Source organism: Pseudonaja textilis, chromosome 3, assembly GCF_049901715.1.
Source record: "Pseudonaja textilis isolate UNSWEBS1 chromosome 3, rPseTex1.2, whole genome shotgun sequence".
Classification (NCBI taxonomy): Eukaryota; Metazoa; Chordata; class Lepidosauria; order Squamata; family Elapidae; genus Pseudonaja; species Pseudonaja textilis.
In genome coordinates this window covers 26,027,393-26,043,444 of record NC_141992.1, presented here as the reverse complement: position 1 = coordinate 26,043,444, position 16,052 = coordinate 26,027,393, and the positions used below count along the sequence as shown (strand labels likewise).

Below are 16,052 nucleotides of genomic sequence, written 5' to 3'. Positions count from 1 at the left end.
GATCCCATGCTATGTAGGATTTTAAAAATCAAAACCAGCATCTTGAATTGACCTGGAAACAGACTGGTAAGCAATGCAGCCTCTTCTCCCTATGCAGAAGAAAAAAATGCTGATTTACACACTACTAGGTATAGCCAGAATGAAAGAGACAGTTGTGTCACAGTTGAAGATTGGACAAGGCATATCTAAGTTCCGAGCTATTGTTGATTTTATAGATTAAGGACTGTGCTTTAATTGTACCCAGAACTGAACTGGGAACCAGTGCACGACCCTTGGTGTTACAGGTTCCCAGTTTATACATGAGGGGCTGCATTTTGGACAAGTTTTAATTTCTAGCTGCTTAAGGCACACTTACATAAATCACATTGCAAGATATAAGTTACTGTAGCTAGGACGTCCTGGATCAGATAAGGCCAAAAATTACATACCATAGTTAGGCAAAGATTCTCAACTAACCACAGAGTCTACCTGCTTTAAGCAGGAGCGAAGAATGTTAAAGGGCTTCCAAATTGTAATCACAGGGCTTCTTGAGAGACAAATCTGGTGTCAGTGAAAAAAACCCTGATGTGCAAATAGCAATTCTGTGTTGCTTTTGTTTAAATTTACCAATGTCTAGCCACCAAGACAACATGGATAGCATGAGTCTCAGAACCTGGGGATATGTATAAAGTATAATTAGCATCATAGCAATTTAACTGCTTTATTTCTCTGTTTTATTTCTTAATTCCATTCTTTGCTGTTCTGTTCACAGATTCGCACAAACATAAAGATAAACACAAAGACCGAGAACATCGACACAAAGAGCACAAGAAGGATAAAGACAGAGAAAAATCCAAGTATAGTAATAGGTAAGGCCAGGTATTTTTATGATCTGAATGTGCAAAATCTCAACTTTCAAAATCTTGAATAAATTTGGATTATTTCAATCTGATCGTTACTACAGAGATGAATTTGGACAGTTTGTCATTTAGTTCATCATTTATTAATGTTCTGATTATTTTAAAGGGCTTGATTCTTTCGGGTTGATTTAACCTATTAAAGACCCCTGTTGGTAGGCAAGTTATACTTGATCCGATAGATAGTCTTGGAGAGTAAAATAATTACATGTTCTATAGTAATAAAACCCTGTTTCTGTGTTCTGTTTGCCATAGTAAATATCAAATGGAAAGCCTGTACACATGAAATGATAGTATAAAATGATTCATGCTAACACAGTGTATCTTGAAGGAAGCCACCTTGACAGATATGTGATACTGCTACATATTTATACAGTTTTATTAAAAAAATGACCATTTTAAATGTTACGCATAATTGATCTGGTCACATCATAAAATGATATTGAAATAAGAAATCCTTAAGGCTACAAAAATACATTTTAATATGATTTTTAATTAATTTTTAAAAGATGATAAAAACTAATACTAATATAATGTAAGAAAGAAAAAGAAGGCAAACTGTAAAAGTAAAGAATTTTTTTTGGAAAAAAAATAGAAAAGAAAAAAAGATGCAAAGAAGAGACTTCAATATTCACAACGGTTATACATGCAATTATATTTTAACCTCTAAAGTTGCATCATAGTACCCTTCTTTCTATAACTTCTGACTCCAATTTTAGTGTAAAATTTGCAAAGATGCAGTCAATCCTTGTTTACTGACTGCAATTGGGACTGGCAATTCTGTTGCCGGCAGGACACTGTTAAATGCAACACCATGTGACTCCACCAACTGATGACATCAGTTCTGGCTGCAGTTAAGCAACTCAGCATGGGTTAAGCACAATGTCACATGATTGTAACTTGCAACTTTCTGACAATTTCCCCATTGACGTGCTTGCTGCAAGCTGGTGGTGAAGATCACAAATGACAATCACATGACTGCAGAACACTGTAATTATCATAAATACAAGCCAGTTGCCAAGTGCTGAATCATGATTGTATGTTTGTGACTGCAGGGATGCTGTGATGGTTGCAACTTTGAAGATGGGTCATATTGTAAGCTTGAATGGTCATTGAATGATGAGTAGTTAATAAGCGAGGACTACCTGTACTTGATTTTGGTCTCTAGACCAGGGTTGTCAAACTTCCGGCCCATGGGCTGGATGCGTCACATGCTGGCCACGCCCAGTTTAGTGAAAGGGGGGGGGAATCCTGATACATGATGCCCCTGCTCTAGACATTATGTGGTTAAAATTGAGTGGATTTTGAAGTTTGCAATATTGTTAGATTATTTGAGCCTCTAAAGATATATTATATTGCTAATATATATTGGACACTCTTACATTGGACACCTCTATCAATCATACATAATTAGACTTTAGGATTGGTCAACTGTTCAATGTTTTATGTTTATGAAAAAGGAAATTTCAGAATATAGTTGGAAAGAACCTGAATGATAATTAGGCTTAAAAGTAAGCCGTATAGCCTTCATGGCATTCTTGATTTGTTTTCATTTTTAAATCACAATTTGAAAAGAAATTATATCTTTGGCAAAGGGTTTATCTTTAAAGCTCAATAGAAATAAATACTTTTGAAAGTAATACCTATATGTCCATTTATAAATTGAGGGAGGGAGATTTTTATTAAAGAATAAATTATGAAAATAAATAACTCAGAGTACTTGCCTTCCTGTGAATCAACACATATTGCCTATTGCAATAGTATGTGAGAATCTTTAGCTTTCATTTTTATTTAAATTGCGTGCTTTCATAAATCAGAAGGGGAACATAGCGTACTGACTTGTGCCCTCCACTGTTGCATTTATTTTAGAATATAATAGTAAGACTTCTGTTAAAAACTACAAAAGCAAAATTTGTCTTTCATAGATTAGAAATTAGCTGAATGTTTTTAATATAGTATAGTTATTTAAAAAAAGTTAGATAATACAGTATTTCCTCACAGTCAATATTTTTTATGTAATGCTTTAAATAACCTGATATTTTAATTGGGTTTTCCCCAAAAAAATATTGCTTAGCAGTTGCTTTGATCGTGAGTAATTGAATATTTGTTGGAGTCAGGCTAATCATTGTTTTAAAAGGGGATACCTCAAAAGGAGGCAATCTTTTTAAAATACAAGTTTGTCTTTGCTTACCATGTTTCTGCTTTCTCCATCAGGCCTTAATATATTAATATAAGTGACTGATAACAGCTGAGCATTATAAAGCATTTTTTTCTCTTCTGTGAAATTTACTTTTGGGCAGACTTGGCCTTTTCTGGATTTTAATTCAACCATTATTTTTCCATGGCTTGGAAAGCAGAGTAACTACGAATTGGGATGGTACTTTATTAGGTTTTTCTTTGTTTGTCTTCTCTGTAAGCATAATTTTGTACATATTGAACATATGCTACTAAAATTATGTATGAAAGATAAAAAATAAAAAGGAAAAATAAAAAGCTGCAGAAGTATAAAGTATCCTAAAAGCGTCAGTAGGATTTAAGTAGCATCTAAGCAACTTTAAAAATTAGTGGGAAATTCTATTTTGGAGCAGGGGAGGGTTCAGTAAAATAGTTGCTGAGAGAATTCCTTTGAAGAAAGACTGGGGTGCCTTTACTTTGTCTGCACACATTTGCTGGGTTTCCCTGGAGAGTAATTAAACAAATAAAAATGTGTTGCTGAAATGTTCGTGCCTCTACTTTTCTTTAAAGTGAAAGTATTGAATAATTTAAAGAAACTGAGTCACTCATGTAGTGTTATAATTGCATTGTTTTCTTTAAGTTTATATGTTCCTCGCTGGGATTACAGCATTGAGAATTCCAGTTAGTGTTGTATTGAAGATCATTTGAATTGAGATACATTAAACAAAGCACACATATGCCTGCAATTATGTCAGAGAAATGAAGTTACTTGTGAATTTTATTGATTTCTCTTAAGCAGACTGACTTTACTATTGCTAGAAAAGAAATAGAAAGTTTTAAGTTAATGACAACTAGTATTCCTTTCTTTATCAATACAATCATTGCAATAATTTTTTGAAAGCTTGACTTCAGATGCTGATAATGGATGCTGATAATGTGTCATTTTTTCAGTTGCCTCTCTGACTGAAACTATTCTTAAACCTTACAGTGAACACAAAGAGTTTTCTGAGAAGAAACACAAAGAGAAGGAGAAAACCAAACATAAAGATGGTAGTTCAGAAAAACATGACAGACACAAAGACAAACACAAAGATAGAGAGAAGGAGAAGCGAAAGGAAGAAAAGGTACAGTACTATGATGGATATATTACTTCTTTGGATTGTACTTTTGTCAGGGATAAAGCCACACTCTGCTTTCAGGTTCTAAGTATCTGATCTGCAGCTCTTGATGCCAAGGAAAAAATAAGAAGAGGAAATTAAAAATTTTGTACAAGATCATTGTTTGTTTAAAATGTCAACAATGGGGAAAAAGAAAATAAATATAATTATGATAATAATACATTGTTAAAGAAAATAAAATACATAGAAAATACTTTTTAAAAAGGTGAAAAAATGGAACAAAGAAAAATTATACAGTAAATTAACAGTAAAATTGCAATTCTATTTGTACTTACCTAATGCGATTATTCAAGTACATCTGTATTTTTAGTAGAATCATATATCTACCATGCTTATTTTACCTGCTACATTTTGTATAAATAAGCCCCATATTTCATTACATTTCTCCATACAAAGTCTACATCAATAGGCTATCTGCTCATAATTGGCAAGTGCAATTAAATATTCAATCCATTAAGTGAAAGGGACCAAACATTTACCTTTCCCGATACTGCAGTATTTGTAATTTGGCCATGATAGTAAGGCCATAGATAATTCAAATATATTATTCAGTTGTCAAATTCTAAGTGCTACATATGTAGTTCAAGAGAATATTTTTGTTTGAAAATTTTATCCACTACTTTCACAACTTAGTAAGCTTAGAACATTGAAAAAAAGTGTTTTATTGTCACAAACCTAAGGCATTAAAAATAAAAACAAACTTTTATATTGTATTTGAGTGCCTTAAATTTATAAAAATAAATGCCATAGAAAAGATGCAATGTTTGGGATTAGTCTCAGAGATAGAAAAGTTTCTCAGAATGTGAAGATACAAAAGCTTCTGGTGCAAGGTGTTTTGTCAGTCCCATGGGGAGAAAATCTGATGTCATTTTTTAAAAGCATAATGACCCAGTTCTCACTTACGTCTTTTAGAGTAAATCATCTTCTGGTGAAATGAAAATAAAGAAAGAAAAAGAAAATGGCTTCTCCAGGTAAGCAAGTAACAACTTTGCATAAACATGCTTTCTAATTTTTGTTCTTGTCTAAAAAGAATAAAATACATTTCAATATGAAATCCTGGTCTATATTATCTGCAAATTAGAACAGTGTTTCACATCAGGTGATAGGCACACCTCTACTAGTATGTTAAATTGGATATATCCTATTATATCCTGGATCAGGGCACGAGAAAGCAGAAAGATGACAGAGGATCAATGAAAGGACTTGTTCTAAAAAAATATTGAAACAGTGTATCAGATTACCTGAGTTCTGTGCAACAGGGTGAGCTCCCATTACTTGCCCAAGCTCCTGCCTACTCAGCAGTTTGAAAACATGCAAATGCAAGTGGATTAATACATGTCATTTCAGTGGGAAAGTAACATTGTTCTGTGTGCCTTTGGTGTATAGCCATGTTAGCCACCTGACCACGGAAATTCTCTTCAGACAACACTGGCTCTCTCAACACCCCCCCCCCAAAAAAAACCAGATAAGCACCATGCGCTAGAGTCAAACATGACTCACAGAGAAACATTTACCTTTTGTTTATGCTCAGAGGCTTATGTTTTATTGTTGAGGGGTTTTATTCTCTTCTTTCTTGTCATGAAATTCTTGCAGGACTTTGTTTCCATTTTAACATTGAATATTGGAGGTGCTTCATTCCAGAGTAGATAGGAATGCAACAACAATGAGTCAATTCTTGTTGCAGGTAAAATTAGTGAGCAAGGTCAGATTCCAGATGATGTTTTAACTGTTATTTTTTGTAAATGTGTTCCTTCCACATATAGCCCACCACGTATAAAGGAAGAAATAGATGATGATGGCTATTTTAAAGAAGATTACAAGAGACCCCGAGAGGATGATGAGTGAGTGTTAAATTCAGCTGTCTTCCCAGTTCTGAATCTTGATCACTGAGCTGATTAGCTATATCTCTTAATAAGATCAGAACACAAATTTATATCTGGTCTAAAATTCCGAATATTTTCCAGTTGTTGCATTATCATATTTTTTTGTAGACATTCTCTAAAATAAAGTTGATCAGTATAAGGAGCAGTGAGGGGCAGTATCTGAATCAAGCACTAAAGCGTGAAACTATGCTATTTCTCAGATGTAGCATAGATAATTCATATTTATTGTCAGATGCTGGGATAATTTCTATAATCTTGAAAATGACCTTTAAAACAACCAATTATTAAACCAACAGTTTAATGACAACCTTATTTTAAGAATGTTTACTTCTCAGAGCTGTTTGCTGAGATGGACAGCCATACAAATTGAAGGAAGATAGATGGATGATTGGACAGACAGACAGACAAAAAATAACCTTTTGAAATGGAGGCAGGATAATTTTTTCAAGCACTAATATTCAAATAGAACTGATGGAGCTAAAAAGAAATGAATTATTTGTAATTATTTTGCAATTTCAGTATTGACTACAAGCCTAAGAAGATTAAAACTGAAGATGTAAAAAAATCAAAAAAACGAAAACAGGAAGATGAAGAGGTATTTTTTACATTTTATTTTATCTTATGGACTGCCAACAATTTATGACAGCGGATCAGTGTTAATCCCAACATAAATTTAAATTTTGGCTTATCTATATACTGTGTTTCTCAGAAAATATGACCCACCGCAATAATAAGCCTAATCCTAATTTTTTGGAGGTGGGCCTAATATTACCCCTACCCTGAAAATAAGCCTGGGGATGGGCATGGCCAGCACAAGTGGCAGCGTGGGCATGGGGGCTGGGGGGCAAGTGTCCGGCTGCAGAGAGGGGCAAGTCATTCTGCACTGAAGCAGAGGCATTCCAAGCTATTCAGAATGGAGCCTTCTGTGTTGCAATACTGGGATACACTGAAGGCTCGGAGTGGAGCCGTTTTCGTGAAAGCAGGAAAATGGGAAGGGAAATTTTCCTGCCTGTTATCCATTCCTCTTAGAGCAGGACCCTGCGAGGGTTGTTGTGGCGTTGCACTCATGAATGGCAGCACCTCCGTGAGCTTCACACCAGTGCAGCTGGCATCCTTCCGTGAGCAGCTGTGCCACTGTATCCAGATTGGCGGTGGTGCTGCCGCTTGCACACACAATGGCACAGCAATCTTTGCAGTGTCCTGTTCAAAGAGGCTGCACCGATGTGACAAACCTCATAGCAATGCCGCCGCTCACACGCACAACGGCACAGCAATCCTTGCAGGGTCCTGGAATATGCTGAAGGTTCGGAGTGGAACCATTTTTGCGAAAGGCACGAAAATGTGGAGGGAGAAGGAGCTTGAGGAATGGATGTCAGGCAGGAAAATTCCTCTCCCCATTTTCCTGCCTTTTGTGAAAAAGGCTCTATTCCGAGCCTTCAGCGTATCCCATGACACTGCAAGGCTTGTTGTAGCATTGTGCATGCAAGTGGCGGCACAGCAATCCTTGCAGGGTCCTGTTTGAAGAGGCTACGCCAATGTGACGAACCTCACAGCCGCCACTCGCACGCACGCTACAAAAAGCCTTGCAGGGTCCTGGAATATGCTGAAGGCTCGGAATGGAGCCGTTTTTGCAAAAGGCAGGAAAATAGGGAGGAGAGGGAGCTTGACTAGATGACAGGCAGGAAAATCCCCCCTCCCCATTTTCCTCCCGTTTGCCAAAAACCCTCCATTCCAAACACTGAAGTTTTGTAATTGAGGCTTTTTGGTGAACAGGGAGGAAAATGGGGAGGTCTGCTATTCTTCCCTCAGTCTGGGCTAAACTTGTGAAATAGCTCCTTTTAGCTGCTACAGAAGCGACCTGGTAGAGAGGCAAGGGTGCGCATGGGGCGCTTTCAGCTGCTAAAGAAGGGGCCCATTGGAGAGGCAAGGCACATGGGGCATTCCTTCGGATAGAAGCAGCCCAATCAATGGCTGGGCAAGGCACGTGGGGGGGGAAATTAAGACACCCCTCAAAAAGATAGCCTAGCTGCTTTTTCGGGTGTCTAAAAAACGGCCCTGTCTTATTTTCTAAAAAACACAGTAGTAACCCTATATTTAGCTTGAATTATGGATGTAATTAAATTTGTAGATGATACAATATGAATATAGCATATTTACTTAAAAATACACTTTCTCTTTTATTTATACGTGTAGCATATAGCGGGGTGGGATTCTACCAGTTCTGCAAAACATAAATCACTGAACCGGTAGTTACACCGGTCAGATCCCACCCCTGGCATATAGGGCTTACAGAAAATCAAATTTTAATTTGAACAGTGTTGATAATTTTGCTCGGACCTATTATATCCATTTAAAAATAACTGTTCATAATCTATATATTAATTTTGATGGAACTTTCTCATAATCCCAGTGTATAAAACAGCTAAAATACCTGCATGCTAAACTTGCTTTTCTATTAAGAATATTTTAAATGGATTTCATTTTACACTAATTTTTAAAATGTAAAAGAATCTTGTATTACTATGGTACATTTTCATTTATCTCTTTTTAGGAGATTAAACCGAAGAAAATAAAAAGCAAAGATAAGAAGCCTCCAGAAGGAGAAATGAAAAAGAAAAAAATAAAAAAAGAAGAGGAGCAGAAATGGAAATGGTAATACCTACATACATTTGTATATACATGTCCATCAAATGTCTTTCTTTCATATTAATCAACATTATGAACAGCATAGAAAAGAAGTAAGAAATAATAAACAAAACAAGTGGCATGAGATTAGCAAAGGAAAGGAAATATACCTAACTTTCTTTTATACCATGCACCTTACATTTCTATCCTTTGAAACTATCTTTGTTTCAAATAACATAGTTAAAACCAGTTTGTCTGCATTTAGGTTACTCCTAGGTACCTTTACCAGTATAAAGTAACCAAATAAATATGTCATCAGATATTCAGGGAACTCTCTCAGGAACATGGGAGAGACTCATTGGCTAAGTGCCTGGACCTAGGATTCAAGTGACTACAACACTGCTCTTGCTTCTCCTAATACGTACAGTGAGTTTTGGGGGTCAAGAGCACATATCTTGATAACTCAAAACATTGTCATTTTCTCCCTCCTTCTGTCTTGTCTTTTGAAGGTGCAAAGCTATTCCGCTTCCCTTTCATCCTCTGTTTTTCTTTCATAGGGTTAGGGTTATTCATCTTTGTTTTTCATCTTTAAGGCTTTGAGCTCATTAAAGGCCTTCTCTAAAGAGCCTGTTATTAGCCTCAATCCCAATTTTGAAGTTTGAAGAACTAGAAGCTGTCTCATTGAGGAAATCAGTGTGTTATTCCCCACTATTTTATGAAACCCCTTTATTTCTGATTTGCAGAATGTTAGCCTTTAAAACAATACAGTCAGCCCAGTGGTGGTATTCACATGTGTGTTTTGTAGTAGTTGTTTTTGTCTGAAGCTAATGTATAGTAATTTTGGATGCCATTATTTAACAGATGCTTGGGATATATACATTTGTAGTTGTGAAATAAGCAGTATCTTAGTTCACCTTTCTAGAGCTGTGGCTTTTTCTTGAGTTTTGTGACCATTATCCTATCCTGTATCATAACTGCTATATATTGCTGAAATACAGACATTATTAACAGTGCTGCAATTGTTCATATTTTCTGCCTGCTAGTGTGCTCTATGCAGTAGTTAATTTTAATGCAGAGTGTTTGTTTCTGGTGCACTTGTTAGTCTGGGCTTTCCTAGTTACATCAATACACTTAAGGCTGTTTCACATAGTGTGCTTTTTGCAAATAAAATGCCCAGTTCTCGAAAACATATCACCAAATTCCAATGGCAAACAACTGAAAAATGACAGGAATTTTTTTTGTGGGCAGGGGAGAGGGATTGGAAGACAACAGAATAAAAATGTTCTTTCTAGCATCACAACTAATGAAAAAATGAACTTCTCACCAAATCAAAAACACCTGAGACTTTCTAAGTATTCCCATCTACTTCATTGATATAAATAATGTTGCTTGTTTCCCCCAAATAAAAATCATTTAAAGAAATGCATCTCCTGGCTTGCAGACTATGATCTGGCCAAAATAAAGGCCTTTACACACTATTTATTTCAGAGGGCAACTCCCCCACCAAGATGTCGTTCTCTGCCTCATGTTTTGCTATTAACATTTTAATGATATTTGAAATCTGTTTCTGTAATAAACCATGAGACAATGGGCATCTGAATATACACTTGTTAAACATTTAGAGCTTCCTATAGCCTAGGTGAAGGCATTCACATGTATAAGATATTCTGAAATTTTACTCTGGTCCTATTGGGTAGATGTTGGTATTAGATAAATTAATGTTTATTAACAGAATTCTAACAAGGGCTCATTTTAAAAAATTAGTGCATTTCTTTTATACATGTTTAATGTGATCTAAAAATTGATTCTCAGTTTCTTGGCATATAAATTCAGAAACCTGGTCTTGGTCTTGAAATTCCTTGGTCAGGCATCAAAGTATGTAACTGTTTACACACACACCTACCCATTTTATATACTTTTCAAAAATGGTAATTTGTAGTAATTTATCAGATGTTTCCTGAGATGTTTCATTTTACATTTTAATGCAGAAATATAGTAAATGTATATTAATATGAATTATGTTACTGATGGGTTTGTAAATTTTAAGTGCTATTTTATGTAACTTAGGAGTATTAGCAAGAATGAATTCAGCTTTCTTCTGTTACCCTCATTTGCCTGTTTTGTGCCTTTGTATAGTAGAGGTCATTGATTTATTGCCTATTATCTTTAAAATTCTTTATTTTATAAAATATCTTGACTAATTTTAACATTTTTACAGAAAAAAAAGTTAATGATGTGACATAAAGGCAAATGAAGAAATTATCAGTGAAGAACATTAGCTATTATAAAGATAAAGATAAGTTTTTAGGCACAACAGAACAATGAAAGACTGATTGAATTGACCAATTTAGACAATTCAGATGGAATGCCATGATACTGCTTTGTACATTCTGGATTTATGTGCAGTAGTTGAATGGATACTAGCCTTACTTATTTCATCTCTTCTTCTGTTTTAAAGGTGGGAAGAAGAACGCTATCCTGAAGGTATTAAATGGAAATTCTTGGAGCACAAGGGTCCTGTGTTTGCTCCTGCATATGAACCGTTGCCTGAAAATGTCAAATTCTACTATGATGGTAAGTTATAAAGTCTGGTGCTTTGTAGAAGAGCAGAATTAACAGCTGTTTAGTATCCTAAAGCTATGAGTTTTCATGGGCAGAAATGGTAATAGTTTTGCTTGCAACTGATCAGTATTTATCTGGATTTTATACTAGTAGGGAAAGGGACCAAAATTGCATTATAGGTTGTGTTGTTTTAGGGCTAATATAGGCGCATTACAGAAGAAAATATAGATACCACGGTTGTTAAAGTGCAGTATTGCAGGCAAACTCTCTACAGCCTGGAGTTTGATCCTGATGGGACTCAAGGTTGACTCATCCTTCCATCCTTCCGAGGGGTTGGTAAAATGAGGACCCAGGTTGCTGGAGGCAGTGTGCCAAATAATGCTTCTGTATTGTGAACCACTCAGAGAGTGCTATAAAGCACTATAAGATGGTATATAAGCCTAAAATGCTAATGTTATTTTATTACTATTGTTAAATTAATTTATATATCAAGTTACTGTGGATAGGGAGGAAAGAAATAGTTGAATGTCTTTTGCATTTTCTTTTACTTTCCATGTACTTCATTAAATCATTTTTACTGTAGCTTCTAACATACATTGCTGCTTCTGAAACTGTCAGCATTGTAGTAAATCTTTTAGCTGTTTTTAATCATAGCTTACTGTTATGGATACATTACAATAATGTGCTCTTGTTGCATTATAAAGCCCCCACTCCCAATCATTGTTGAATTAAGAGTCAATCCCACCTCTCCCTCATGCAACCTGTTCCTCCCGTGCCGTTTTTTAACTATATTTTACCTTGATTGGGATTTTTATTTTTATTCTTTTAACGATATTTATGTGTTAAGATTTTAATGTTTTAGTGCTGGAAACCGCCTAGAGTCGTTTGCTATAAGATGGGCAACAAATAAATCCAATAAATAAATATTTTGTTAATAATTAAAGTGCAAGGGATTTTTTTCCCAAACTATGCTTCATGTAATCTATAGACTGATAAAAAGGTATTTAATAAATTCTCATTTGATTTGAAGAATTGTCATTCATTTGCTGTTTCTTTATATGCTGAAAAGGAGTTTTAAAGTTGTGCTTTCTGTGTGTAGGCCCTAGCAAATATTATGGAATCATGACAAATATACTAGCATACAACAGTAGTATGCTAATCAAAGCCTTTTCCAGCTGATTGTTCAGTGACATAATCTACCCATTTGTGTGCTCATTCTGCTTCTGCAAGTGGGATATAGATGACAGCTGTTAAATAAATTAATTTACTAAAAAGGGAAGCTTGTATTGGAGTTGCTTATATGCAGAGGCATTCTTTGTTAGCTGAAAAGGGAGTAAGTTGCTTTTCTGGAAATGTTTATATTGCCAAACCTTGTATGAGGTATTGTGGTCTTCTAGACCAGGGGTCTCCAACCTTGGCAACTTTAAGACTTGTGGACTTCAACTCCCAGAATTTCTCAGCCAGCTAAGGACAGGCTGAGATGTTGGCTTCAATTTGACTGTCAAGGCATAGTTGGCTGAGGAATTCTGGGAGTTGAAGTCCACAAGTCTTAAAGTTGTCAAGGTTGAAGACCCCTGTTCTAGACGAATCCATATGAAGATGCTAAATCCAGGAGGGTGGTGTTTGCCCAATATACTAACTACTGCCCACTTTTTCCCCTCAATATTTGAGATACGAGAATCTCTATTTAGGGTCTATAAATCCTTTCTTCTTTTGTTGCTTAAGGGGAATCTGAAAGTTGCAACTGCTTCATGGACAAGGTAGTGTTTTACCTGTATCCTGTTGTAGTCCATGGGCAAAGCTTTTAACTGTTCTTTATAGACGTGTTCAATATTGTTATTGGAGGTGAAAGCTGGGGATAGTATTCTTATACACACACAAATACATTTTCAACCAAAGATCAAATTAGATTATAGAAAAATGGATGTGTTTAATGCCTGTAATTTGGTTTGTTACTCTTGAGATTGTAAACAATATTTTTAAACTTCAAATTAACATTGTTCTTCTTGAAGGCATGTTAATTATGGAGCCCTGGTTTGGTTTGATTTGGCATTTGTTTTTCTAGCAGTTATATTATTTTATGTGTTGCTTTTTTATTTGTAAAAAAGCAACACATAAAATTTGTATTTGGAGTTTAGGAATTAGATGGTCTAAAAATAAAACAATGGGTAGAGGTTGATAGATAAGTAAGATTATTGAATGACATTTTCCCTAGTATGACTAATATTCTTAAAACTCACAGAGGAAATTCTTCCTTCCTCTTGCCAAACATACTCAAGAGGATTTAATGTTTGTTTTTTCCCTGTATCATAATTGCACAAATAGAAGTACTATACTTGTAACTGGATTTCTCAAGAATCACATCTTTTAAAGTGACCTAAAATATTTGGGGTTTTTTTGCTATTGCTATGGAATGCTGACAAATTATGCAGCCTGAGTCTGTGTTAAGCGTATTGGATAGGAAAAAGAGACATCAGATGTACTGTATATCAGTGCAACAATTGCTTCCCTTTTAGCTGTGAAAGAAGCTTCCTTTCCACATATTTATGATTTCATGTTGAGCTTCTATTATATTGTTGAGCGAAGGGGAAATGGGTCAGTAACAAATTGCTGAAATGTGAAGAAGATAGCACTTTAACGACACGTCCTTTGCTGGTGAATTTAGAAATACCAATATTTTTCTGTTCGACACACCCTTAGTCCAATGTGATGCTCTAAAGTAGTTATGAATCTGCAACCCATTTTTTCAAGTTTTCCTGGAATGAAAGCATTCCGATAATCCAGAATAGGAAAAAGCTGATAAATTTCCTTATGTTTTGGATTGTATCTACCATTATTTATGTTTTTACTTATTACATTTATATGGCATCCATCTCACTATATACACTGCTCAAAAAAATAAAGGGAATACAAAAATAAGACATTCTAGATCTGAATGAATGAAATATTCTTATTAAACACTTCGTTCATTACATAGTTGAATGTGCTAACAACAAAATCACACAAAAATTATCAGTGGAAATCAAATCTAGCAACCCATGGAGGTCTAGATTTGGACTTACACTCAAAATTAAAGTGGAAAAAAACACTACAGGCTGATCCAACTTTGATGTAATGTCCTTAAAACAAGTCAAAATGAGGCTCAGTAGTGTGTGTGGCCTCCATGTCCCTACAACGCCTGGGCCTGCTCCTGATGAGGTAGCAGATGGTCTCCTGAGGGATCTCCTCCCACACCTGGACTAAAGCATCCCCCAACTCCTGAACAGTCTGTGGTGCAACGTGGCATTGGTGGATAGAGCGAGACATGATGTCCCAGATGTGCTCAATTGGATTCAGGTCTGGGGAACGGGCAGGCCAGTCCATACCATCAATGCCTTCGTCTTGCAGGAAATGCTGACACACTTCAGCCACATGAGGTCTAGCATTGTCGTGCATTAGGAGGAACCCAGGGCCAACCGTACCAGCATATGGTCTCACAAGGGGTCTGAGGATCTCATCTCGGTACCTAATGGCAGCCAGGCTATCTCTGTAGAACACATGGAGGGCTGTGCGTCCCCCTAAAGAAATGCCAGCCCACACCATTACTGCCAAACTGGTCATGCTGGAGGATGTTGCAGGCAGCAGAACGTTCTCCACGGCGTCTCCAGACCCTGTCACGTCTGTCACATGTGCTCAGTGTGAACCTGCTTTCATCTGTGAAGAGCACAGGGTGCCAGTGGCGAATTTGCCAATCTTGGTGTTCTCTGGCAAATGCCAAACGTCCTGCATGGTGTTGGGCTGTAAGCCCAACCCCCACCTGTGGTCGTTGGGCCCTCATACCACCCTCATGGAGTCTGTTTCTGACCGTTTGAGCAGCCACATGCACCTTTGTGGCCCGCTGGAGGTCATTTTGCAGGGCTCTGACAGTGCTCCTCCTGTCCCTCCTTGCACAAAGGTGGAGGTAGCGGTCCTGATGCTGGTTTGTTGCCCTCCTACGGCCTTCTCCACATCTCCTGATGTACTGGCCTGTCCCCTGGTAGCGCCTCCTTGCTCTGGACACTATGCTGACAGACACAGCAAACCTTGTCACAGCTCACATTGATGTGCCATCCTGGATGAGCTGCACTACCTGAGCCACTTGTGTGGATTGTAGACTCCGTCTCATGCTACCACTAGAGTGAAAGCACCGCCAGCATTCCAAAGTGAGCAAACCATCAGCCAAAAAGCATAGGAACTGAGAAGTGGTCTGTGGTCACCACCTGCAGAACCACTCCTTTATTGGGGATGCCTTGCTAACTGCCTAAGCTTTCCACCTGTTGTCTATTCCGTTTGCACAACAGCATGGAAAATTGATTGTCAATCAGTGTTGCTACCTTGACTTGGAGTTACATTGTGTTGTTTAAGTGTTCCCTTTATTTTTTTAAGCAGTGTACAAAGTGACTGGGCTCCTTACAATGCATTAAATAATAAATATAAAAAGATTAACATTAACAAGGGTTAGAAAAAACTAAGAATCAAGAACACAAGTGGTATTAAGCTGTTAAAAGTGGAGATGGGAAATTTGTACTTTCAGCCTTGCCTTAATGTAGCCTTACAATAATTCATCTATTTGTGTATTTTGTCTGACTTCTCTTGCAAATCTGAAAACCAAACTTTTCACTGCTACTTTTAACTGCTTGATTTGTTATGGCGGGTCCCTCCTAAGTATCTTTCTCTGGTTATTAACCCACTGGGGGCTCCTACCTCTCTCATCT

The 16,052-nt window shown here is 36.6% G+C and overlaps 1 protein-coding gene across 1 annotated transcript in view; it reads left to right on the top strand.

The window, feature by feature from the left end:
• Positions 1-16,052, top strand: part of TOP1 (DNA topoisomerase I) — a 59,373-nt gene that overhangs the window by 26,671 nt on the left and 16,650 nt on the right. Inside the window, exons 3-9 of the mRNA XM_026697589.2 lie at positions 752-848; positions 4,060-4,195; positions 5,162-5,220; positions 6,013-6,090; positions 6,652-6,727; positions 8,684-8,784; positions 11,216-11,331. Of these exons, the coding sequence (XP_026553374.1) occupies positions 752-848; positions 4,060-4,195; positions 5,162-5,220; positions 6,013-6,090; positions 6,652-6,727; positions 8,684-8,784; positions 11,216-11,331 (663 nt within the window). The remainder of the gene's footprint in view (positions 1-751; positions 849-4,059; positions 4,196-5,161; positions 5,221-6,012; positions 6,091-6,651; positions 6,728-8,683; positions 8,785-11,215; positions 11,332-16,052) is intronic.